Consider the following 24,046-nt stretch of genomic DNA (forward strand, 5'->3'; position numbering starts at 1 on the left):
GTAAGGTTAGCCAGAGCCAGCTTCCAGTGCTTGCAACTAAAGGATCCTGGCCAATGGACAGAGCCACCCATAGAATGTGTGTATGGATGGGATTGTAGCAGATCAAAGATGGGTTGACCCCTCCACATCCCCTTTCCCAGTATGTTGACCGTCCTTTTCTTTTTTTCTTTTTCTTTTTGTTCACTGTCCTTATCACGGGGATGGGATCATAGCATGGCTCTTCTGAGACGCTGACAAATCCCAGCTAAAATTTACTTTCTCAGCCACAAAAATCACATTTTTCAGTCCCTTCTGAGGGCCAGACCTAATAACTTTCAGAAACAAACTTTGGGGAAGGCTATCACCCCAGCCCTGTACTTCTCACTTCGACTCGTTTACCACCTCCATGTCACTTCAGCCACCCATACCCATGAGCACACTGTGGCACATCGAAGTTGTGTTTGTGAAACCTCTCCTGACCTAGAAAAGGAAGTCTTTAATTAGTTTTCTTTGTGCCACTCAAGTGGTTTGTACTGCCCACGATCATCAACTTATCGTATCACATTGTAATGGCTTGTCTATCTTTCGTAATAGCTGTGAATCCTTTAAGGGCAGTGTATTAATCAGGGTCTAGCACAGTGCTTTGCACTTAATGTTTGTAGACCAACCAACCAACCAAACATACAGGATACAGGAAGTTGGCGGATATTATAAAATTCATGTGAACCAGCCAGGCACAGTGGCTCATGCCTGTAATCCCGGCACTTTGGGTGGCTGAGGCAGAAGGATCACTTGAGTTCACGAGTTTGACACCAGCCTGGGCAACACAGTGAGACCTTGTCACTAAATAGTAATAAGCTGGGTGCGGTGGCTCACGCCTGTAATCACAGCACTTTGGGCCAAGGCGGGAGGATCACCTGAGGTCAGGAGTTTGAGACCATCCTGGCCAATGTGGTAAAACCCTGTCTTTATTAAAAATACAAAAATTAGCTGGGCGTGATGGTGAGTGCCTGTAATCCCAGCTACTTGGGAGGCTGCGGCAGGAGAACTGCTTGAACCTGGGAGGCAGAGGTTGCAGTGAGCCAAGATCGTACCACTGGACTCCAGCCTGGGCAACAGAGCAAGACTCCATCTTAAAAAAATAAACAAAACAAAATAATAATAAAAAGATAATGTGAACCAACCTATTTTAAAAAGGTAAACAGAACCAGTTAAGTGGTCCACACCACCCTACCAAAAAAAGTACTAGTTCAGATTTTAAAAGGTAAGGCAACTTACACAAAGTTATTCAGCAGCAAGTCAGGGCCTAAGTCCAGGACAGTGTTCTCGGCACCAGCGTGAAACCAACCCATTCTTCCCCGATCAACATAACCTAGCCACGTAGGGAACACACCCGACTCTGCAGCTCCATTCTCACATTCTGTCCCATACAAATTACTCAATCCAGTCCACTGTCAGTTTAGGTTTCGGGGCACAGTTTATTCAAAAACTTTAAGTAACTGCAAGTCCCACCCCCCATTCCAATATCTATCCCCCCAATCTCTCAATGAAGGGGCTGTCTATCATATGTGGGTGAGATGGGAAAAGGAAGGGGTATGGTCCTACTAAAGTTACTCTCCAGCCTTCAGCTTGTGCTGTCTGAAACCTGAGTCCCTCTGACCAAGGCAACTTGTTCAGAGAGCAGTGGTGCCACCCTGAGAGCACTTTAGGACAGTGCCATCTCCTGAGTTCACTGGTCACATTTCAGTCACTGTAACAAATATGAGTTATCAGTGGTGGTCAAAGGTAGACCAGAGGCACAGGCTGTTGAGGGAATACCCTATTAAAGAAGGTTCTATGAATGAAACATGGAATGCTCAACTTGTAGTGCTCAACTACAACATTAAAAAAGTGGTGAGAAGGTGTCTACTGGTAAGAAAGCAAGGTACAATGTGAGGGACTCCTCGAAAGACACAATTTTAAAAGTACACAAAAGGAACTCTGCTTAAATCATTCCAGCAATAAGGGGAAAAAAGCTTAGAGCTTAGCCTCTGAATTACTCAAGCTCTGAATCAAATGTCTCTCTAGGTGAAGACCAACTCCTTTAATTCCTTATGGAGACTGAATAAAACATTTACCATTGTCTTTTGCCCTAACTCTTCTTTCACTAAATAACTGAAAATCTGGTTTCTTTAATGGACATCACCACTACAAAAAGGTCCACCATGGGCAAGTGATCAACTTAAGTATGAATGGCCTATAAACCAATTTCCTGCAGGGTTCCCTAACCAAAACCCAGGGTGAGATGAGAAATTTGAGTTTCCACATCTGCCAGGCTGAGGGGCCCATATCTAAGAACAGGGCCATAATGTATCTGTTCTCTTGGCTTGATTACAAGATCCATGACTGGTGTGCCATGGTAGTGAGGGACAAGTATCCTTCGGCAGTAGTGGTTATCTTGTCTTAGAAGCTAGTGTATAGCCTCAGCAGTCACTTGTAAGTCCAGTGGGCAGTGGCCCAACCCTGGCCCTTGCATAGGTCCCGGTGGCGGAGAAAACAGGCATGGACTCGGAACCGACGGCCACAGTGGGGACACGCATGCAGGGCTCCAGCATGGGTCTTCATGTGCTCTGTCAGATGGTGCTTCAGCTTGAAGCGCTTGTTGCAGATGCCACAGCCAAAAGGCCGAAGGCTGAAGGTCAGCATGATGTGCCGGTCACGCTTTGGCTTCACCGCAAACCGCTTCCCACACAGGCAACCAAAGCGTTTTCCATCTGCAGGGGGTGTCCCCCCTAGCTTCACAGGCCCATGCACAGCCTGGCCTGCTCCTCCAGGTCCTCCGCCCCCTGATAGGATTTCATTCCCATGAAGATCCACTGGTTTCCAGGATGGCCCCCCTCCCCCAGATGTTGGCCCCGCCCCTGAAGGCAACAAGAACCCTAGCTCCCCATTCCCTTCAGTGTCCCCTCCAGAAAACACTTTGGTCTCTTCCTTTGCTCCTCCAGGCTGAGTTCCACCTCCTGATATCTCCTCCTTAGGCTCAAAGGGTTCCTGCTTAATGTAGCAGATTTTGGGGGGTAGTGCAGTAGGAGGGGCAGGGAGCTCAAGTGGTGCACTCTCACTCTCTGGAAGCTTTCGGGGAGTAGCAGTCATGGGCAGTGGGTGGGGTCCATGAGGACGGGGGAAAACCCCTGATACTCTCTGGGGCTGAGGAGTCTGAGTGAGCGTGGCTGACCCCTGGTCCTCCTCATCATCTTCCTCCTCCTCCTCCTCTTCTTCTTCCACCTGAATTTGCAGCACTTCTCCCAGTTCACTTCCCTCCCCTCCCACAGGGCTCTCAGTGGAAGCAGGGCTTTGAGTGGAAGCAGAGGACTGCACTGGGGTCTGGAAAGGGGAAGAGCGAATGCACCAGCCTCCTGTAGAGGATGTAGTGGAAAGAAGTGCATGGTAGGAGGTTGCTCCACGGGCTGAAATTCCACCACCTGAAGTTTCTAATTCTCTAAGAATCTCTGAGCACTGATCTACTACTTGCCACATTTGAAGGCCACTGGCCACAAGGAGATGAGCAGGGAGAGCATCCAGTGGCAAGCGGAGACGCCCTGAATAAATGAGCTGGAGTAGCCCCTCGAAGGCATCGGCTTCAATGACACTCGGCAGAGTGAGACGAGGCGCATCCCCCAGAAGCAGCTTGTCATGGAAGTAAGGAGAAGCAGCAGCCAACACTGCTTTGTGAGCTTTAAGTTCCCGGCCCTGCACCAGGAGGGACACATCACAGAACTTTCCCTCTAGCCTGTGGCGGTTCAGAGATTCCAGCAGCGAAGAGCTATGCTGCGGGAACTCGATCTGGATTGTCCGTGGGGCTGGGTTGCAGATCGGGGAGGTGGGTACGGGGGGCAAAGGCGTCGGGGTTTCCATGGCCTCCTCGAAAGCGAGAAGGATTGGGAAGAGGAGAGGGGGCCTGGGGGTAGACTCCACGCGGAATGAAGGCTGTAGAGGAAAGAGACAGGGGTCATAGAAGCCCTTGATAGGGGGAGCCACATCTCCTCAAACAACCCCCTCCCCCCACCAGCAATAATTGGAAACTTTTCAGTCAGTAGCGGTTTCTGTAAATCAGTCCCGCACATCAAGAAAGCAAAACAAACCACAACAGCAACAAAACACCAACCGGGGTTTTAACTTCCAGCCCCTGTGAAAGATGAGAAGGAGGGTCCTTCAGCCACGAGCCTGCTTTCGCCTGCCCAGAACAGCTCCTGCCCTGCCGCTCCGTTCCGCCTCACAGTGCTCACAAAGGCTGGCTCCCGGGAAGCCGCGGTCACCGGACACGACGATTCTCGGCCCTGGTGTCCTTCCCGCCGACACGCCCCCGCCGTTACACGCGCGGCGATGCCCTCACCGGTACCGTGCGTCTACAGCGCCATCCCAGGCCCGAAGCCACGGCCTCCCTGCCGGACGCCGACGCTGAGTGCGGCAGGCGGAGCTAGGGCCGTAGCCAATCGGGGAATAGCAGCCTAGAAGCCCTGTGACGATTGGCTACCGCAGACGAGGAGGGCGGTGCTGGGAGGAGGCCGCTGGCCCAGAGCGCCGGCGCGAGGGGCGTCCAGGGTAGGTGCGGAAGGCCTCGCCGCTGCAGAGGACCGAGAGCCAGGGCCCGGGGGAGGACATCCCGGTCGGAGGGGGCGGGCCGTCAGCCGCCTCCAGAAAGCTGCGTTTCCCGGTGATTAAGTGTAACGCCCGCCCCCGGTAGGTCCTGAGAGGAGCGAGATTAGTTGAGCACTTACCGTGTGGGCCCGGCAATTGCCCACATCACCTTGGTCCTCCCACCGGTCCTGCGAGGGTAGGGGTTGCAGTCCTCAGTTTCCAGGCGGGGGAAACGGACTGAAAGCGTCACTCACCTAATAGTAGTGGACCTGGGACTGGAACCCGGATTTGCTGAGGAACCAGGTTCTTTATTCTGCACGGGAGCATTTTAACCAGCTATTAAACCTAATTTCTAGGTAATTTTTAAAAGAGATAAATGTGAATATATACATGAACTCTTTAATAAGATAATGCCGCCGTTCCTGGCCTTGGACTAAATGAAGCAGTGGTGAGGGGAGAGTTAAGATTGGAGAAGTTTGGCCAGTGCAAACTCCTGCTCTAAAATATAAAAAATCTCGTTGGGAGGGGAGAGTGACATTCTATGAGGAGAGTGTGGCATCAGGTGGGGATATACAGTTTTTCTCCCAGGCTGTCAGCCTCCTTTCAGAAAGCAGATCTTACCACCCTAAAGGTCTGTCTGGAAAGCCCTGCCTCAGAAAGTCAGCACAGCGATAAAAGAACAATCTCCGTTTATTAAACATGTTTTTTTCTGTTTCACCACACACTCCAGAAAAAAAGGAAATGGGGCTGGGAGTGGAGAAAATGGGACAGTGAGGGAGGGTAGATAAGGCTGGGAGGGGGATGGGGAGGGAGAACGAGAAAACAAAATAAAACAGGTAGGAAGAGCATCTCCCTACCCTTAAGGTGGTGGGTGGGGAGGGAAGCAGAGGGGCGGGGGGGAGGGGGCCAGGAAGCTCTGTACAGAAGGGTTGCCCCCAGCCCACACACACACACCCCGGATATGTACAGTACAAACCCCAGATAATTACAACAGCCAAAGAGAGAAGGAAGGTTGGGGAGGGTCCAGGGGTAGGGCCTGAGATGGGGAAAGGGCACAGGGATAAAATTTCACATATTTACAAGTTTTATATAAGTATAAATTTGGCCCCGGCTGGGTGTATGTGTAGGGGGATGGGACTGAAGGGGAACTGTCCATACAAAAGAAAGAGGGGTAGAATCTAGGAGAGTCTCAATACCAAACGCAAAAAGGGATGAAGGGAGCAAGGCTGGGTAGGGGACAGCAGTCAGGGAAGAGGGGGTGCCAAGGAGGGTCCTCTCCCCTCCCATGGCCTACCCACCCCAAACCCCATCCATCCTACCTCCCCTATCCCGCCAGAGAACTATGTACAGAGAAACACCGAAAAATTGTGGAGCTGGCGGGAGGGAGGGAGGTGGAAGGAGATTGGGAGGGGGAGGATGAGAGGGAAGCCCAGCCCTGTCCTACCTCCCCCAGGGAACAGAGTCATGGAAGGGGGCCCCCCAACACCCCTCCTCCAACACAGGTCCCCCCACCCCGGGGGAGAGAGACATGGCTTTTCCTAGAGTAAGTTCCCCCCTCCCCCTGGGAGTAGAGACCAAGAAGAGAGAAGGGAGGGGCAGGGGGGACTGTGTGTCAGAGTAGGGCAGATCAACTAGCCTGTCCTCCCAACATACACGCCCTCCTAAACCCTGACCCCTCACCCTAACCTCAATTCCACCCCACCCAACACACTGGGGGAGGGGGGGGCATAAGCCCCCTCACCCCGCTCTGGGACCAGCCAAGAGCAGATCAGGTGTGGGGAGAAGGGGAGACAACTCCCATTCTCCCCTTGCCGCCCCCTCCCTGCCCCGGTGGCCCCCTCCACCCCATCTGGGTTCTGGGTGGGGAGGGAGTAAATTTAAGAGTGGTAGGAGGAGAAGGAGTTTGTGCGTGCTGAGCCCCCCCAGACGCTCCTGAGAAATCAAGGGGTAATAGGGCCCCCTCACCCGGGGTCCCCTCCCCATAACAAGGGGGGCAGGGGAGGCCAAAATGGGGCGGTGGAGGGGAGTTAGATTGTCAGCTCTGGTTACTGCTAAAAAAATCACCCTGAAGTTGAAAGTTTGGAGGTGCCACACCCCCAGGGTGGGGGTGAGGGTCTGTCCCCCAGTGCTCAGGGGAACAATGAGGCAGAGGATGGGGATAGCACCCCAGAGTGAAGGGGTCTTTGTGGGGTAGGCGGTGTCCTGGGGCAAGGGTCCCTGGGGGTCAGGGCAGCACCCCAATGGGAAGGAAAAGGGGGGCAGCTAAGGGTCCCCGCTCTCCCTCCTGGAAATGGTGCAGTGGGGGGGTGGGCAATCAGTGTGCCTCCCAAGGAGGCATTCAGGGAGGCAATCCCGCTGTTCCTCGGTGATGTCCAGTCCTGGTGGTTGGTGCTGTTACAGGGTGGGGAGCACAGGAAAGGAAGAGAAGGTCTGTGATGCTGGGTGGCTAGTGGTCTGCGGTGTTTCGGAACTCGCCGTTCTCCGTAATCTGCAGCCGGGGTGGGGGGGGCGGGGCTGGGGGGGCCAGGCCGTTCCACGGTGGGGCCAGCGTCACACGCGGGTTTGTTGGACCCAAGGGGGGAAGCTGCCTCTCCTGCAAGACACCAAAGAGGAGAGCGCGGACTTATTGAGACGCTTCAAGGGGGCCTGAATGCCAGTCCCCTAGCAGTGGCCTCCCCTATAGCCAGCCCACTCCACAAGCCGTGGAACACCCCTTCCTCCCAGGACAGTCCCCACCATCCTCCTATTTTGTTTCTCACCTGCAGAAGTTAACGTCGTCTGGGATCAGAGAGAAGAGAATTTCACTCCTAGACTCCTAACAGGGTCCTTTAAGTCTTTAACCCAGAATGTCACACCAGGAAACCAGATGAAAGCAGCAAGTTCCAACCGCACCCCCAACCTAACCCTTCTCTGGCTTCACCTATGTATATTCCCTGCCCAACCCACCCTCCCCCTCTTGAAACCCCCTCCCACCCACCCCCAATCCGAGGTAGGAACTTTGTGTTGACAAATAAGGGGAGGCAGTACAGCAAAACCTCATTAATCCAAACCCCTGTGGATTTGGAATTTCTTCATAATTTGAACAAAAACTGGGCTTGAGTTTTCCTTTATCTGTGAAGAAAGGGTGTGCTAGGCAAATTAGTGGTGGAAATGTGTCTGTAGGAGGGGATATTTAACCTATACCAGAAAACAGACTTTTGAATCCTATCTATTCATTAATACATGCCCCCTAAGGAGTGGAAAAAGCCTTGTTCATCGAGTTCTACTTCCTGTATATAGTTTGAAGACATGCATTTCATTAAATAGACGCTGTCATTCAGTTTTGTCACTTATTCAGAGTGGCCATCTTCTCAAATATAACATTCCAAATTAGAGAGAGATTTAACTGTACTGGGGGGAAAGGAAGGGGATTCAGGGAAGTGATTTGGAAAGAGCAAAATCTTGTGGGAGGGCTGCACTTGTCTCTCACAGTTATGGCGAAAATGACTAGGAGCTTCTGCAGAGACACAGCATGCCCCAATCTCCGCATCCCTGGGAAGCAGAAACCGGCTTTATTCTTTTCCACCCCCATCCTCCTTTCAGTCCTTCTCCTTGGGCTCCCAATTAGAGGGTGAAGGGTACCAGACCCAACTCCTACCCCTGGTCCTACTCTAATCACCTCCTATAGCTCCTGGACCAACTCCTGGTTCCTGGCCTTAGCTCTACCTTCTGTTCCTCTGCTGGGAGAAAAGAAAGCCATCTGAATTTCCCTACACTTCCAGTTGCTCACTTGGCTTTTTAAAATTCAGGCTCAAAACTAATTTTTAATTAATGGCTGAGTTTCAGAGGGACCAATACCTACTACAAGTGGTTTAGAACAAATGTCCAAATTACTTCAGGGGCCACATGGCATTTAGGCTTGGCAGTATAGCTATGTCTGATCTTATCTCCAAAGGATAAAAACACCTTCTAAGTAACAGCTTCCATATAAGCTCTCCCTTCCATCCCAAGATCAAGTTGCTAACCTCTCAGGTCACCCAAACCCCAGCCTTGGGTATGAGATAGCCAGCAAAACTGCCTTCTTAGCGTGCTGGGTATCTCACACACTTTCTGCAAGTCAGTGAGAGGAAATCACTTATGGTAGGGTGTCCTGAGTATGGCAGGAGAGCAGGGAAGGAACCCCCAGATTCCATTCCCTCTGTCTGTCCGCTAGTGACAGCACATAGGCATGCCCCAGACACCCCCATGGACCCAAATTTAGAAAGTGGGTAAATTAGGGTGCCATTATTCATTACTAAAGAATTCACTGCAGGAGTCCTTTAAATGGCAAAGTCCCCTGGTGCCTTTTAGCATCTGTTTACAGATCACCAGCTACTTTGACAGAGAGGCTGGGCAGGCAGAGTTAAAATTACAGTGCAAGGAGCCACTGCCCACTGCAGCTCAATCCCCAAGAAAATCACATCTCAGAAATGATGTCTATAGCTGACAGGTTCTCATTTACTGGCTTTTTAGGTCGGGTTATGTGTCTGGCAAGGCCACTCGGTGGCAGGAAAGGGGGAGTGTGTGGCATCGGCAACCTGGGGATGTGACCTCTGAGAGTAGGTTCTTTACCCTGCTGTTCCTGGCACCTCTGCCTGGGAAACAAAAGGCCTTCTGAGCCCACGATCTGATCTAGGAGGATGTCTCTCCCCATTTCTAAACTTCCAGGCCACATGGGCAAGTCCATGTCCTAACATCTGCCTGAGGTTCCTTTCTTGCTCCTTCTTGTTCCACCCACCCTGCCTAATGTCAGGACATCTCAACAGCATTTTTTCCAGGGTATCCCAAGTCTCCCTGAGTTAACTACCCACTCCTAATTCTCACCCAAGGGGGGCTAATTTGAGCTCCAGATGCCTTCTGCCTCACAGATATAAGGAGGAAGAGAGAGAATCAGGTGAGGAGTGGAAAGGAGGGTAGAGAACCAAGGTTAGGGAAAGAACAGGGAAACCCAACCTACCTGCTGCAGTCAGCACAGTGCCTATAGCCAAGGTCCTCCAACCCATCATCACCTCCACCCCCTTAAGAGACCCACCCCCAGCCCCTAAGGACGCTCTGGTGAAATGGGGGGTGACAGACATACATTGGAGAGGCAGAGGAAGAGGAGGGCTTAGAGTCAGGAGGGGGTGGGTTTTGCAGGGAAGTGGGTGTGATCTGTGAATGTGCTGGGCCCATCTAGGATAAAAACTCTTGGTATTGCTAAGGTATTGTTGGGCAGTTCTGGGAAGCAGCAGCAAGTGCTGTCTTTGGGTGGTGTCTTGGGAGATGGATCTGTGCAGGAGGTGTCGGAGGGCTAGAGTCTGTGGAGGTTCTCTGGGTGTGGAGGGCAGCAGTGAGAGGGGAGAGGCTCCGGAGGTGTTGGAGGGGAGCGGGCTTCACGACCAACCTGCAGTGGTCCGGAGTCACCTCCCCCTGTGTCCTCCGCCCGTGGCCAAAGCGGAACCAGGAGAATTACCTGATGAGGAGCTGCAGGGGGAGAGAGTGGGGTCATGGGGTCAGGAGCCTTGGTGGGGGATGGCAGGTAGGGGGAGCCTAGCAGTCAGAGCAGAGGAAAGAGGAGTATGGGTAGGAAAATGAGCAGAATTTTGGGAAAGCAAGGGGTAAGGGTGCAGAAGGGAGGTCCTAGAAGCTGGCCTGTGAGAAGAGAGGCTGGGCAGCAGGCAGTTGGGAAAGTGTGAGGTCCAGAGTGGGAGGGAGGCTAAAGGGAAGCTGGACTTAAATACTGAGCGAAAAGGGTGGTTGCAGGATGGGAGGCCTGCAAGATCTGAAGACTCAGGAAGAGGAAGCTATGCAGGAGCTGCCAGGAGTCAGGAAAATTGGGGAACCAAGAGAACAGAGGTGATGGGGTCCCCAAGTTTTCGGGGTACCTGCCAGGGCCTGGGGAAACTACAGATCATACTGCCCTGTGATCTATTCTAGAAAATGGCAGCTTCTAGCCCTCTGGCCCAAAAGCTCAGAGGAAGCTGAACAACATGCCTTGAACAGGAGTGGGCAAAGAAGGGGCAGGGGTTCCCAGAACTAGATGGAGTCTAGGGGCAGAAAGACCAAGGTTCTGGTAGAGAAGGTCCTGAGGCACAGGCAGGAGTGGGAAGACTGGATGGGAAGGGACAGGAGTTTGGCTGACGCTGCTAGGAGTGACAAAGGCACAGACGATGGGATGAAGATGGGGTCACTGGGGGGCTGCCAGGAGCAGCCAGTGGACAAACAGTAGACTATGAGAGACAGATGGTGATGGGGCTGGGTGGCTGGTGTAGTGAGTGCACGAAAGACAGTGGGATGGATGGGGATGGGACACGGAGAAGATAAATGACATTGTAATTTCCACCTGAGCGTCGAGCAGCCTCTTCTTGGGTTCTGGCAGCGGCTCAGCCATGGCGGGGTGGTCCCGGCGCAGCTCCTCCTCCACCAGCATCAGCCTGAAGGGACGGGCTTCAGTGGGGTTAGTGGCGGGCACAGGCTCGGAGCCTGCCCACAGAACCCCACAGCTCTCTGGAAAAGCCTTAGGCATCCTTATCCCTTAGAATTAGAGTCTCTCCATTGCCGTGACACAAGACTCCCTGTTACTCAGGATCATGCTCTCCACCTTCCTCTCAGGGACTCTTACACCTCTCTGCTAAGGCAGCTTTCTGTGCCTCAAAGACTTCTACCATCCAGATACCTCCAGGGCTCCATCATCCCAATCAGGACAGTAGTGCCCCTTCCCCAGACCTTCTGTGGCTGTGGACCTGGCGTCTGCATCCCCCATGTCACCTCACTGTGAAGATCCTCAAGGTGATTTATCATAAAGGTTATCAATTAGAGCAGTGGTTTTCAAAAAATATTTCAGAAGCCCTTTTCGGCCAGGCGCAGTGGCTCAAGCCTGTAATCCCAGCACTCTGGGAGGCGGAGGCGGATGGATCATGAGGTCAAGAGATCGAGACCATCCTGGTCAACATGGTGAAACCCCGTCACTACTAAAAATACAAAAAATTAGCTGGGCATGGTGGTGCGTGCCTGTAATCCCAGCTACTCAGGAGGCTGAGGCAGGAGAATTGCCTGAACCCAGGAGGCGGAGGTTGCGGTGAGCCGAGATCGCGCCATTGCACTCCAGCCTGGGTAACAAGAGTGAAACTCCGTCTCAAAAAAAAAAAAAAAAAAAAAAGAAGCCCTTTTCTTCTAATTAAATCTTACATAAAATACATTTAGAATGGATCAGAATGGAGATGGCTCTGGTTGGAGTGGGGCCCAGGGTCCCACCCCTCCACCACTCTGAAGATAATTGACCTCTTTGCTGAGGATACCCTCTTCGGAGCCCACAGCTTGCTGGAGCCGCTGAAACATACACAGACTAAAAGACCCTTTCTAATAGAACACCTTTTCAAGGCTAGAGAGGAGGGTCTGCCCAGGAAGGGGGTGGTGAGGGGCTACTCTGGCTAGGGAGCCCTGCACAGGTTTGGGGTGAACATCACAGGTTAGGTTGAGAATAACTAGTGAGGAGTCCCGGCCTAGGCTGAATGCAGATGCAGTGATGGCTAGACAGGAACAGGTACATTTTCCAAGGACTTTTGAAGCTACTCTATCCGAAGAGAGGTCAGGATTTAGTAAAGGAATATTTAATGCACTAAGCAGGTTGGGGTTTCTCTCCATCTGGTGATGAGCGAGTGGGTGGCATCCTGGGGAGGAGAGTAGTGGGCTCTCCTGGTAGGCTCCTGAGTTTGGGGATGGGAGTCAGGGAAGTAGTTTGCCCACTTGCTCTCTTCAGCCTCAGGCTCTCCCTCACAACCCCCTCCCCAGGCCGCCCCTCACCTGCCAATGATGCTCTTGATCTGCGAATCCTTCTCTGCCTGCTGCTGCCTAAGCCTCTTCTCACTCTGCTCCAGTCGGGCCTGATACTGCATCAGGATTTTGCTGGTCTGTTCTTCCTGGGACAGCAGCCTCCGCTCATACTCTTCCAGCTTCCGGTTGGACATGTGCAGCCGCTCCTTCAGCGAGTGAATCTCCTCCTCGTACTCCTTCACCTGCCCGCCGGGCACATGACCCCGCACTGTGAGGGGCGCCCCACCCCAAGCCCATCACCCAGCCTCCATCCCTGTCTGCCAAGCACAGCCACTGCATGGGGAGGGACATCCAGCTGCCTTCCCCAACCCCTTCCCTGCCTGTGGACCATACCCACACACCTGCTTTTGAGAAGACCCTTCTATGGTGCTGAGGCTTCCTCAAAGTGGAGCAAGGTCATAGATTCCCACACCCTGAGGTCTGTGTATGGCCCCTAATGAAGACCCACACAGAAACCTAGACAGACTTACAAGCACACCTTGAGTAACTGTGCTCAGAAATTAAAAATAGGGTGATTCTTCAGCCCTAAGCCAGGCCCTAGAACACGTGCTGGAGACATAGGAAGAAAAGGCACTTGATGGGGGAAGGCAGGTGCTGTCTTCCATGTGACCCTCTCCTTGGCTCTGTAGGGGGTTTACAAGTGAATTCCAGGCTGAGAATCTAGGAATTCCAGAGCTGGAATTGCTCAGAAGAGTCATTTTATCTGCCCTGTTGGCTCTAGACTCTACAGCTGTGCTGCCTAATATGGTAGCCACCAGCCCACATGTAGCTATTTAAAATTTAGGCTAGACATGGTAGCTCAACACCTGTAATCCCAGCACTTTGGGAGGCTGAGGCAGGTGCATCACTTGAGTTCACAAGTTCTAGACCAGCCTGAGCAACATGGCAAAACCCTGTCTCTACAAAAAAAAAAAAAAAAGAAAAAGAAAAAAGAAAAGAGAAGAAAAATTAGTCGGGCTTGGTAGCATGAGCCTGTAGTCCTAGTTACTCAGGGGGCTGAGGTGGGAGCATGGCTTGAGCCCGGGAGGTGGAGGTTTCAGTGAGCCAAGTTTGCACCACTGCACTCCAGCCTGGGTGACAAAGAAAGACCCTGTCTCAAAAAGAAAAATACAGCTGAAAATTCAGTTCCTGGGCCAGGCGCACTGGCTCACACCTGTAATCCTAGCACTTTGGGAGGCTGAGGCGGGCGGGTCACCTGAGGTCAAGAGTTTAGGACCAACCTGACCAACATGGAGAAACCCTGTCTACTAAAAATACAAAAATTGGCCGGGCATGATGGCTCATGCCTATAATCCCAGCTACTCGGGAGGCTGTCAGGAGGATCACTTGAACTGGGGAGGCTGTGGTGAGCCAAGATCACGCCATTGCACGCCAGCCTGGGCAACAAGAGCGAAACTGTCTCAAAAATAAAAATAAATTCAGTTCCTGAATCACAACTAGCCACATGTGAACAGTGTAGATTACGGAACATTTCATCACTCCAGAAAGTTATATTGGATAGTGCTAGTCTACAGCCTTTCCCAATAAGGTTTCCTCATCTGCAGCACAGAACAGAAAAAAATGATTCGAAAGACTATTTCTTCATTCCCTGAAGAGGATACATACGTATATCACCAACTGTTCTATATGCAGAGGAGAGAGATGAATTCATTGCCTATGACGGCTGCCTTGGGGCTGATATTAGGGTTTAATGCTCATTAAATGTGTTGGGCAAGCCCATCTGAGTCAGTCTCAACATTTCCTATGCTCAAAGACCACTTCCCTGTGTTAGGGTCATATGTTCTTTATACGTGACCTAATCCTGCAGCCACCCTCTTCCTCAGGCCCTAGGAGCAGCAGCTTCCCCAAGTAACTTTCTGCTGTTATCTGTGTGTGCCCCAAAGCTCTCGGTGCCCTTTGCCCTCAGCCTCCACCAAGTGAGAGTCTGGATGGCCTTTTCACACATAACCAATATATACCGCTTTACCACATGTATCCCCTGCCTACTGACTCTCTGTCACCTAAGCCCATGGGACAGTGACTGGGTAAGCCAGACATCACTTGTTGTATAACTGCAATCCCCTCCATCCCCACCCAATTTATTAGCTCCTACTGCCAGTAAAGTAACATTTCCTTTCCTAAGCAGTCACAGGAGCCAGGGCTTATGTTCCTCCTGGGGAAGAACATGGAGGTAAGCCTAAAATAGATGATCCCCAGATAGTCTGTGATATATATAACCTACAAAATAGAGTTGAAAGTGACTTTTAGCAACTGACTGTGTGTATCTGGTCTCCCCAGATGGACTGAAGGCTTCTCAAGAGGTGATCATGTCTTTGCCTTTTCTTTCTACCATAACTACCTAACCCTGGAGGTTTCCCTTAAAAGTGACTAGAGATGTCCCCTGTGAGTAAAAGGAAAAACTGAGGCTTGGAGCTGGTAGAGCCCACCGTACCCTATCCAGCCGGCTCTCATCCATCGATTTTGAGTATTCCTTGAGCTTGTACTCTTCCCGCTCGATGTGGGCACTCTCGATGTCAGCCGACAGGTGAGGCATGTTAGAGACCCAGGCCACTGTCCGCTCAGAGGCTGGCATTGTGGGGTTCAATGTGGATGGTGTCTGAGAATGCTGGGACAAGGCATGGTGAGGGTGAACAGAGAAAGGAAAGGTGGGAAAAAGCAGGGTGCGTTTAGAGGGCAATGACACAGCCAAAGGAGATGACAGTCCCAGTCCTATTGCCCTGCTGTAGCCTTCATCACCTCTGAATGCCAGAGATGTGAGTTGAATGCCAGAGAATTTCTCCTGTCACTGTTCTGATTCAGGATCTGATTTTCATGCCTCCAAGTCCCCAACTGGCCCTATTCCAGTCATCCCCACTGTACTTATGGATTAATCCTCTCTGCAATGAGAGTGCTAAGAGGGTTCAGTGCCATATCCTTAGTGCCTGGCACAGCACATGGCACCTAGCAGGTCTTCTATACACATTTGTTAAATAGCCAAAAGGAGGCATGAAGATTGTAATTTCAAGCCACAGACTCTGTTCCACACCCATCCTTCCCATCTCCTTCTTCCCTCCCTGTTGTGACCCAGCCCGCCTTCCTCCTGACTTCACCTACCTGCTTGGTGATGGAGGGCTTAAGCCCCCCACCCCCTCCGCCACCGCTGCCCCCGCTGCCCCCAATGCTGCCCTCCTTGCTGAGGCTCTGTTGCCGTGGACGGGCGGGGCCATAACTTGGCTCTGGGGACTGCAATAGATTCCCGCTGGATGGCCGGGGTTTCTGGGCTGCGCTGACTGTCAACTGCTGAGACTTGCCCCTCTGCAATGGAGGCGGCTGGCCCCCGCCACCCCCACTGCTGCCCCCACCACTCCCACCTCCGGGCCCTGAGGGGGCTGGCCTCTGGGGACCGATGGTGATCTGGGGAGGGGACAGCATGTGCTGCAGGTTGTCCTGGAGTGAAAGCTGCCGACGGGTGAAGTCAGTGCCAGAGGGTCCAAACTCATCACTGTAGCTGTGGCTATGAAGGATGGAGGCAGCAGGGGGCTTGGGGACCCCGGAAGAGAGGTCCTCACTCTTGCTATAGCCATGGAATGGGGCAAAGGTGTCCCCAGGGGGCTCTCCACCTCGGTGGTGGTGATGGTGGTGGTGGTGGTGATGGGAGGAAGGTGGGCCATGGCCACCGCCCCCTCCATGGCCGCCTGGGGGCCCTGGCCCATCAGCAGCCATGTGGAAGAGAGGGTTCTGGAAGGAGAGGGGGATTCGCAGTTGCTGGGCAGGGACACCGTCCGTGGTGACACCCATCTGGCTGAGGCGCATGCCGGCTGCCGTGATGGATGAGCCACTCCCCTGGGAGAGGCGTCCGGCAGGCGCAGGCCGTAGCCCCAAGGCTGCTGTCAGCGAGGCCTGGCTTGAATGCAGCAGGTCCCCTACGGCTGCCAGGTTCGAAACACTGCTGCTGTTGAGGCGGCCACCAGGCCCATCACCCTGTAAGTCCAGCATGGACACACTCTTGTTTACACTCAGCATCTTCTGCTCTGGCTCTGTGATGTCCGAGCTGCTCGTGCAGTATGCTGGTGAGGAACGGGCCAGGGGTGGACGGCTTACATAGAACAGGTCTTTACCCCCACCAGGCGGTGGTGGGGGTGGCTTTTCCTTGGTTGGGGAGGGGAGGCGAGCCATGTCCATAGAGCTGTCAGAAGGGAAAGGGGCACACAAACAGAAGGTAAGGTCGGGGCTCCTAGCAATTGAACCTTGCTGTGGTCTGGCACAGGCCTTGGGGTAAAAAGTGGGACCCACAGGGAAGGGCTGAGAGCTAGTGGTGGCAGCCCTGAAAAAGGCAAGCAGGGAGGATGGGAGGGGACAGGTGGGAAAAGGGAAAGGACAGGGCCCCTCCAGGAAGGGGGTGAGGCCTAGAGGAGGGGAGATGGGGGCATTAAGAGAAGGGACGGGGCAGGGCTGGGCAGATATGGAGGAGATGAGGTCCATGGAGGAGGAGAGGAGAGGACAGGAGTAGGGTGAAGGCCAGTGGATCGGGAGAGGGAGCAGACAGGAGAGGAGAGGAGGGCGGGGGAGGGGAGAGCCCCTCACCTGTTGAGGCCTCGAGCCATGAAGGACTGAAGGTCGATGGAGCTGGAGAGAGATGGAAAGAGGGGCGAGCACAGACAGAGAAGGAGAGAGATGTGGACAAATGGTAGGAGAGGCGGGAATAGTGGGATGGGTATGGTGTCATGGAGGAAAACATGGGCAGAGGAACAAGCAGGGCCCTCATCAAAATAATGAGCAGCAGCTGAGGCACGGACACCACCCATCGGAATGGAGACTGGGACTCTGGAGCAGGCTGCAGGCCCTGCTAGGCTTCCACTGCCACTGCTCTAAGTGCTGGATCATGGGGAGGTCTGTGGAGTTCTGGTTGGGGGCTGGGGGAAGTGCTTATTCACTAGCTATTATTGAGATAGTTGAATATTTTGACACATGGCTGACATGACTTCCTGGGGACAAGCATGGGCAGGCAGAGGGACAGCAAATCAGAGCTTGCAGCAGCAATGCTCTAGGCTTACGACTAAGACTCGAGTTGGTGGAGCCTCAGCCTTATTCCTAGAGCTCTGCATCTCTCGTTCCCTCAGGCTGCAAAGGGCTCTCAGCCTGTCACTGACTGTACCTGTATCCTTACCAGTCTTCCCTGAGAACTTGGTACTTTCTTTCAAGCCCTAGAGAGATGCATGTGGGGCCCAATGAGGAGTATCCAGAACAGGAAAGGGGGTCTTAGGGCATGGGCCTGGGGGTCCCAGGGTGCTCACCTGTTGAGGTCCCGCATCATGTAGCCCTGCATCTCAGCCGATGGCCCCCGAAGTACCACAGGCTGAGGCCGGGGCCGCTCACTCTGGCGGCTTGGCTGCCTTTGGATGTTGGGGTTCCTCAGAGCTGTGCTGATGTCATTGAGGAGCCGGGGCAGTGGGCCCAGCTTCAGGAGGGCTTCCTGGAAAGGTGAGGCTGTTATATGGGGGCTCAGTGTCCAGCTCTAAGAGGGCCTCTCAGGGTGCAAGTGGAGGGGGTCTGAGTTGGGGTAGTAGTGGTGACACCTCGGGGAACAAGGGGAGAAAAAATCTTCAAGGGGTAGTTTCTCAGGCTCCAGGAACCTCTGAAGCCATCTGGGGATAGGGCAAAGAGGGGATCTGCTGACCTTGCTGAGCTGGGGCAGCACCTCCCAGAGCAGGGCATGCAGTGTGGAGAGCTCTCGGCCCAAGTCGATATAACCCTCAAAGCTACTGCTGTTGGTCAACGTGTCCAGGTTGGAGATCTCATACAAGAACTGCTGCATGGAACCCCATTCCAGCTCTAGAAACTCATTCATGAAGCCCAGAAAGTCCTCCTTTGAGGTAAACCTAGCCAATAATCCAGACGATTAAGGTCACACACACACACACACACACACACACACACACACACAGAGGTTTCATGCATCCCCATCCCAGGATCTCTGGGGACTCAGGAGACCCTTCCTGCCCACCCCCAAGCCCTGCCACACCCTGCCTTGCCCCCTCCTGAAGCTTCCCTCACTTGGAAAAGTTGGCCAGGTTCTGGATGACCTTGGCAATGAGGGTGAGGGTTCGTGAGGTCTGCTCATCTGGGTACTCCTGCATGAGCCCAAAGAGACTGGGCGACATAATCGCTGGGCAGAGGAAGCGCAGGAAGAGTGAGGCGCTGATGAGCCTGTCTGCGATGTCCTCCCGGCCTCGCTCTGCGCAGCGCAGCCGCCATGAAGCAAACACCTCCTTCAGCTCCCTCGGGAACACGCTGGGGGGAAGGGGCAGGGAGACAGAGAGAGAGAGAGAGAAAGAGAGAGACCGGGACTGAGCCCCAGAGACCCTCAGCTTCCACGGAACATGCTGAGGGGGGTGGTAGGAGGTGAGGGTGTGGAAACAGAGGTGAGAGAGACAGGGAGGGAGGGACCACAGGAGCAAGATGGGAGGCTGCTTGAAGAAGGGGGCCATGGCAGAGGGAACAGACAGATTAGGGAGAGAGAAATGGAGGGGGAGAGAAGGTGAGGGGAGAGACACGTGGGAGAGAGATGGAGGGGTGTGGGAGAGAGACAAGGAGAGGAGGAGAAGAAAAACAGACACCAGGAAGAGACAGAGATGGGAGAGAGATGGAGGGTCACTTGAGGTACAGGGAGCTCGGACCCCCCAACTCTTCTGGATTCCAGGGAAATGGGGATAGAAGTGCCCCAGGCATGATCCCCAGTCCCTGGAATGGCTCAGAGCTCACTCCCCCCACCTCCCAGTTCCACTTCAATGTCCCACTGACACCTTAAACTTGACTGGTGTAAAGCAGAGCTCACCATCGCCCCCACACCTCCAACTGGCTCCTCCTCCTGACTTCCCTGGTTGTCAATGAGGCCACCGGTCTCCTAACCACCAGCCTCATGGCCTCGAGTCATCCGTGACTCCCTGCAGACATGCTCCCTCCTTTTCAATAAGCTGACAATTCCTACTGATCCTTTCCTCAGAGGGTCCTTCCAGCAGTTCCTTCCTAACTTCTCTTGTCACTGTTCTGTTTCAGGATCTGATTTTCATGCCTGAGCCCCCAGCTGACCCTACTCCAGTCACCCACACCACATATACCCCACTCTACTTATGGATTAATCTTCTAAATTGCAATACTTCCTGAAACCTTTAATGGCATCCAATGGCCTACCAATGACCTCAGACTCCTTAACTTGAGGCCTTCCAGTTTCCAAAATTAATCTTCCTGCCCAGACATCTCCTCTACCACTCCCTATCACGAGCCACATGCTTCACTAAACCTGATGTAATTGCTACTAACCTACTGTAATGTCCCCTGAAAGCTCCTGGACCTTTTCACCATCACACATGTGCCTTTCTCACAGCCTTCTGAAATGTCTTTCTTGCCAACCATGTCCATATATCAAAACCTAAACCAGTCTTCAGAGCCTATCCCAGGGGCACCTCTTCCCTGCTTATCTCAATTAAAGCTCTGCCTTCTCTCTGACCTTATATCGCATAGAGGTGGGGGAACCCTCACTCAGCACTTACACACCATTATGGCTCTATGGCTTTTTTTTTTTTTCTAGTTTGTCCCCACTCATTCTGGTGGAGGCCCTCTGAGGGCAGGGACCAGGCCTCTCTCACCTCTGTTTGCTCTATAGCACCTAGAACAATGCTTTGCCCATAAATGGTACTCAGTCCTCTTTAAGGATGGACAGATAGATGAACAGATGAACACATAATTCCCCCGACCCTGGCCCCCCAGCCCAGCGTTCCCAGTCTCACCAGTGGGAGTTGACCACCTTGCACAGGGCCAACTCACAGCACATCCGCAGGTTGGCCTGGTGCTCTGCCAGACTGGACGCTGTGCACTTGATGGGGTCTACCTCGCAGTTTTCCTCGGACTCATACAGAGCACGAATGAACTCTCCTGGGGAGTGGGGGCACAAAAGGATGTGGTCACACTTTCGAAGGGCAGGGAAGGGGGTGGCTAGGGTTGGGGAAATTTCAGAATCAGGTGTTAGAGGCTGGAGTCCGAGGACTCTGGGTTAGAAAGTATCAAGCTGTGGAAGGGTGGACTTGGGTCTGGGGTACCCAGGTTTGGGGCTGGGGTGGACATCTGGTAGGTTTGGGAAAAGGGCCTGACTGTGGGCCATACCAATGGCATCCTTGAGGTATTTCTGACCAATCAGTCTCATATACTCTTCTATGGCTTTAGTGGCGAGCGTGTTCTCGCGGAATATGAGGTGCTCCCGTTCCATGAACCGGTCTACCTCAGACATGGCCATGTCTGAAAGGAAGTCCTGAGGCCCAGGAAAATCCAAGTGTCAGCCTCTGCACAAGCCAATCTCAGGAATTTGCCATATCCTCACTAACCCCCGCGCAAGTGCCCATTCCCAGGTCACCTTTCCCTGAGAGTACAACACTCACCTTGGCCTTGCCTGTACTCTGCAGGATGTGAACTAGTGCACTGGCAACCTCCTCCTTGCCTTTGACATTCAGGGCGGGCTCCAAGACTGCACATAGCATCCGATAATGGTTGGTGACATACTCTGCAAACTCTTTATATAGCTCCATGGGCAGGATGCTCATTGTCTGATAACGTGCTTTCAGCCGAACAGCCGGGCAACCTCCTTTGCCCTTGCCCCCTGAGCCACCCCCCGAGCCCCCTCCCCCTCCCGAGCCCATACCCCCAGATCCCCCACTGCCTGTTGGCAGGGTTACAGGGTACCACTGCTCTGTGAAGTGGCGCCCAGCCAGGGTGGCCACTGGCACAGTCACCAGGCCGACATAGCCCGCCTTGTCCTTCTTGCGCTTTTTGTCTGAGTCACGGTACAGATGCAGCCGCAGGGCACGGACAGCCGGCAGGTTGTTAAACTCGAAGTGCTCGCCCCAGAAGACGGTGTCCCCTGAGGCAGAGCGGGGCTTGGAGGTGGTGCGTGCATACAGCATGTCATCCAGGCAGAGCTCACAGTAGTACCGCTTCTTGGGGGGCAGCTCCCGGGCCTCTATGATCCACAGCTTTAGCACATTGTCTACCCGGCGGCTGTTGTCCTGGCATGGTGGGGTAGGCACGATGTTAAATAGTAAAGGGACAGAGAGACACCAAAAGAGGAGAGACAGTAAGAAAGTGGGATACAGACATCAATCATAAGGTGAGACAGTGTACTGGGTTGAATAGCATCCCACCAAAACTCATGCCTACCCTGAGCCTGTGAATGAATGTGACCTTATTTGGAAACAGGATCCCTACAAATATAATGAAATTAAGAAGAGGCCAGGCACAGTGGCTCATGCCTGTAGTACCAACACTCTGGGAGGCTGAGGCAGGTGGATCGCTTGAGGTCAGGAGTTCGAGACTAGCCTGGCCAACATAGTGAAACCCCGTCTCTACTAAAAATACAAACAATTAGCCGGGCATGGTGGTGGTCACGTGTAATCCCAGCTACTCGGGAGGCTGAGGCAGGAGAATCACTTGAACCCGGGAGGTGGAAGTTGTAGTGAGCTGGGATCACACCATTGCACTCCAGCCTGGGTAAGCCCAGGAATGCCAAGGACTGCTGGCAACCTCCAGAAGCTAGGAAGGGGCAAGGAAGGATTCCCCGCTATCGCATCAAAGGGAGCATGGCCCTGCTGATACCTTGCTTTTGGACTTCCAGCCTCCTGAACTGTGAGAGAATAAATTTCTGTTGTTTTACGTGACACAGTTTGTAGCAGTTTGTTATAGCAGCCCCAGGAAACTCTAGAAGCTAGTTCATACACTAGACAACAGAATCAGTGTTGGAAAGATTTTAAAAGCTGGAATAACAAGCCAAAAATATTAATGTAGAATTTAAGAGAGCTGGAAAGTCCTGCAGAGACTATCAGAAATTGTGAAAAGGGAACTGCATATAGAATGGATAAAGGTTGGCTGGGTGTGGTGGCTCACGCCTATAATCCCAGCACTTTGGGAGGCCACGGCAGGCAGATAACCTGAGGTCGAGAGATTGAGACCAGCCTGGCCAATATGGTGAAACCCCATCTCTGCTAAAAATACAAAAATTAGTCGGGTATGATGGTGCATGCCTGTAATCCCAGCTACTAGGAAGTCTGAGGCGCAAGAACTGCTTGAACCTGGGATGTGGAGGTTGCAGTGAGCCGAGATCACATCACTGCACTCCAGCTTGGGTGACAAAGTGAGACTCTGTCTCAATAAAAAAAAAAGAATGGGTAAGGCTTGACAGTTGGTATAAGGACTTGGGGCGATACAATTGACCCCAATGGTAAGGCTCAGGTGATATTGCAGTGTGTTGAAAAGGAACATGATGTTTGTATTCTGCATGGGTGAGATCATGTCAGCATCTTGAGTTGAGTTCTTTAAGGACATCGAGACACAAGTGTTCCCCCAGAGGAGGGTAACTAGGACTGTAAGCTTGCTAGAAACTGGGGTACAGAAAATAGCCAATAGAACTGGGAGCATAAAGTTTTGGGAAGAAGACAGACTCATAGAATTTATGTGCCAAAGGGACCTTAGAGATCATTTAATCCAACCCATTGCCACCAGTTCCCTCTGTCTAGAGAGGAAACCAAGGTACAGAGACTTGGCTAAGTATATTTTATGTGTCCTGCAGAAATGTGCAAGTGGGATGTTGGTGAAGCATTCCTGCCTCCAGGGAAGCTAGACTAAAGGATTTCCAGAGCCCCATCAACTCTGTAAGTCTACAACTTCTTTGGCAGGGAAAGAGATTGTAAGTTAGGGTAGCAGTAAACAAAGAGACAAGAAATGGGGGACTCAGAATAATGGGGGTCTCCCCCTCCTTGTCCAGGTCCCCTATATCTCAATCCTCTCCTTCCCCAAGCCTCTCCTCCTTTAACTCACTTTCCTCCCTAGGCCCCAACTTTCCGTCTTGGCTCAACCTGTGCCCTGCACAGGCTGTGTCCCCTTTACTCCCCGATACCTTGTTGGGCTTTACTGCCCGCTGCAGATTCTCAATCCATTTGTCTCTTTCGGCTGCAGACCGACAGGCAAAGCATTTTGTTCCTGATGAAGTTGTTACCTAGAAAGGAGTGTGGAGCTGAGGGAGGGCTACAGAGCGGAGGAGACTCTACTACCTTCTCTTCCACCCTGGCCTATCCTCCTTTCTTCCAACCCAAGAAACAGAAGTTTCTGTTTCCTTGATGTCTTCACCTGTGCCACTTTCTCTAGACCTCTGTACCCCCACCTTCCATCACCCCTGTCCTTTGGCCCTTCCCAGCCCACTAGACCCAATACCTCAAAACAGAACTCCTGGCCCAGGATGGAGCTGTGCACTGGCTTGATAATGGAATCTTCATCCAAGTTGAGCTCCAACGCCTCAGCTGCACTGCTAGGACTCAGCAAGGACTCATGAGAATGCGACTCCTTAAAGCTTTGCATCAGCCGGGCCCTGGCAGGCGGGAGGTTTGGGAGAGAGGATCAGGGCTCCCCACTCTTTTTTTTTTTTTTTTTAGACAGAGTCTTGCTCTGTCACTCAGGCTAGAGTACAGCGGCACAATCTCAGCTCACTGCAACTTCTGCCTCCTGGACTCAAGCGATTCTCCTGCCTCAGCACACCCAGCTAATTTTATATTTTATTTTATTTTATTTTTAGTTGAGACGGGGTTTCACCACGTTGGCCAGG

General features: G+C 52.7%; 2 protein-coding genes across 8 annotated transcripts in view; both read right to left on the minus strand.

Moving 5' to 3' along the window:
• Positions 1–1,435: 1,435 nt before the first annotated feature.
• ZBTB9 (zinc finger and BTB domain containing 9) lies at positions 1,436–4,745 on the minus strand. The gene is made up of 2 exons (XM_017522671.1): positions 4,124–4,745; positions 1,436–3,945 (listed from the first exon to the last, which is right to left on the minus strand). Exon 2 carries the CDS (start codon positions 3,871–3,873, stop codon positions 2,449–2,451), a length of 1,425 nt encoding a protein of 474 aa, XP_017378160.1. The 5' UTR covers positions 3,874–3,945; positions 4,124–4,745; the 3' UTR covers positions 1,436–2,448.
• Positions 4,746–5,268: 523 nt separating this feature from the next.
• The window catches only part of SYNGAP1 (synaptic Ras GTPase activating protein 1), a 33,678-nt gene continuing 14,900 nt past the window's right edge, over positions 5,269–24,046 (minus strand). For 2 of the 7 annotated variants that reach the window (XM_037736278.1, XM_037736280.1), the window contains 14 exons: positions 23,659–23,812; positions 23,345–23,443; positions 20,838–21,461; positions 20,566–20,710; positions 20,193–20,337; positions 18,460–18,696; positions 18,083–18,284; positions 17,700–17,878; positions 16,990–17,031; positions 15,520–16,591; positions 14,858–15,031; positions 12,397–12,608; positions 10,934–11,027; positions 5,269–7,189 (listed from right to left, as the gene is read on the minus strand). In XM_037736278.1, the coding sequence (XP_037592206.1) occupies positions 7,043–7,189; positions 10,934–11,027; positions 12,397–12,608; positions 14,858–15,031; positions 15,520–16,591; positions 16,990–17,031; positions 17,700–17,878; positions 18,083–18,284; positions 18,460–18,696; positions 20,193–20,337; positions 20,566–20,710; positions 20,838–21,461; positions 23,345–23,443; positions 23,659–23,812 (3,526 nt within the window). In that variant the 3' untranslated portion in view covers positions 5,269–7,042. Of the gene's footprint in view, positions 7,190–7,573; positions 7,987–9,997; positions 10,078–10,933; positions 11,028–12,396; positions 12,609–14,857; positions 15,032–15,519; positions 16,592–16,989; positions 17,032–17,699; positions 17,879–18,082; positions 18,285–18,459; positions 18,697–20,192; positions 20,338–20,565; positions 20,711–20,837; positions 21,462–23,344; positions 23,444–23,658; positions 23,813–24,046 lie in introns of all 7 variants that reach the window. The other 5 variants (XR_001823224.2, XR_001823226.2, XR_001823225.2 and 2 more) reach the window with 5 other exon arrangements.

The sequence above is a fragment of the Cebus imitator genome, unplaced genomic scaffold (assembly GCF_001604975.1).
Source record: "Cebus imitator isolate Cc_AM_T3 unplaced genomic scaffold, Cebus_imitator-1.0 Scaffold24, whole genome shotgun sequence".
In the NCBI taxonomy this organism is placed as follows: domain Eukaryota; kingdom Metazoa; phylum Chordata; class Mammalia; order Primates; family Cebidae; genus Cebus; species Cebus imitator.

Excerpts from the sequence above, each read along its gene's own strand:
- ZBTB9 (XM_017522671.1), bottom strand. The coding sequence starts at position 3,873 with ATGGAAACCCCGACGCCTTTGCCCCCCGTACCCACCTCCCCGATCTGC.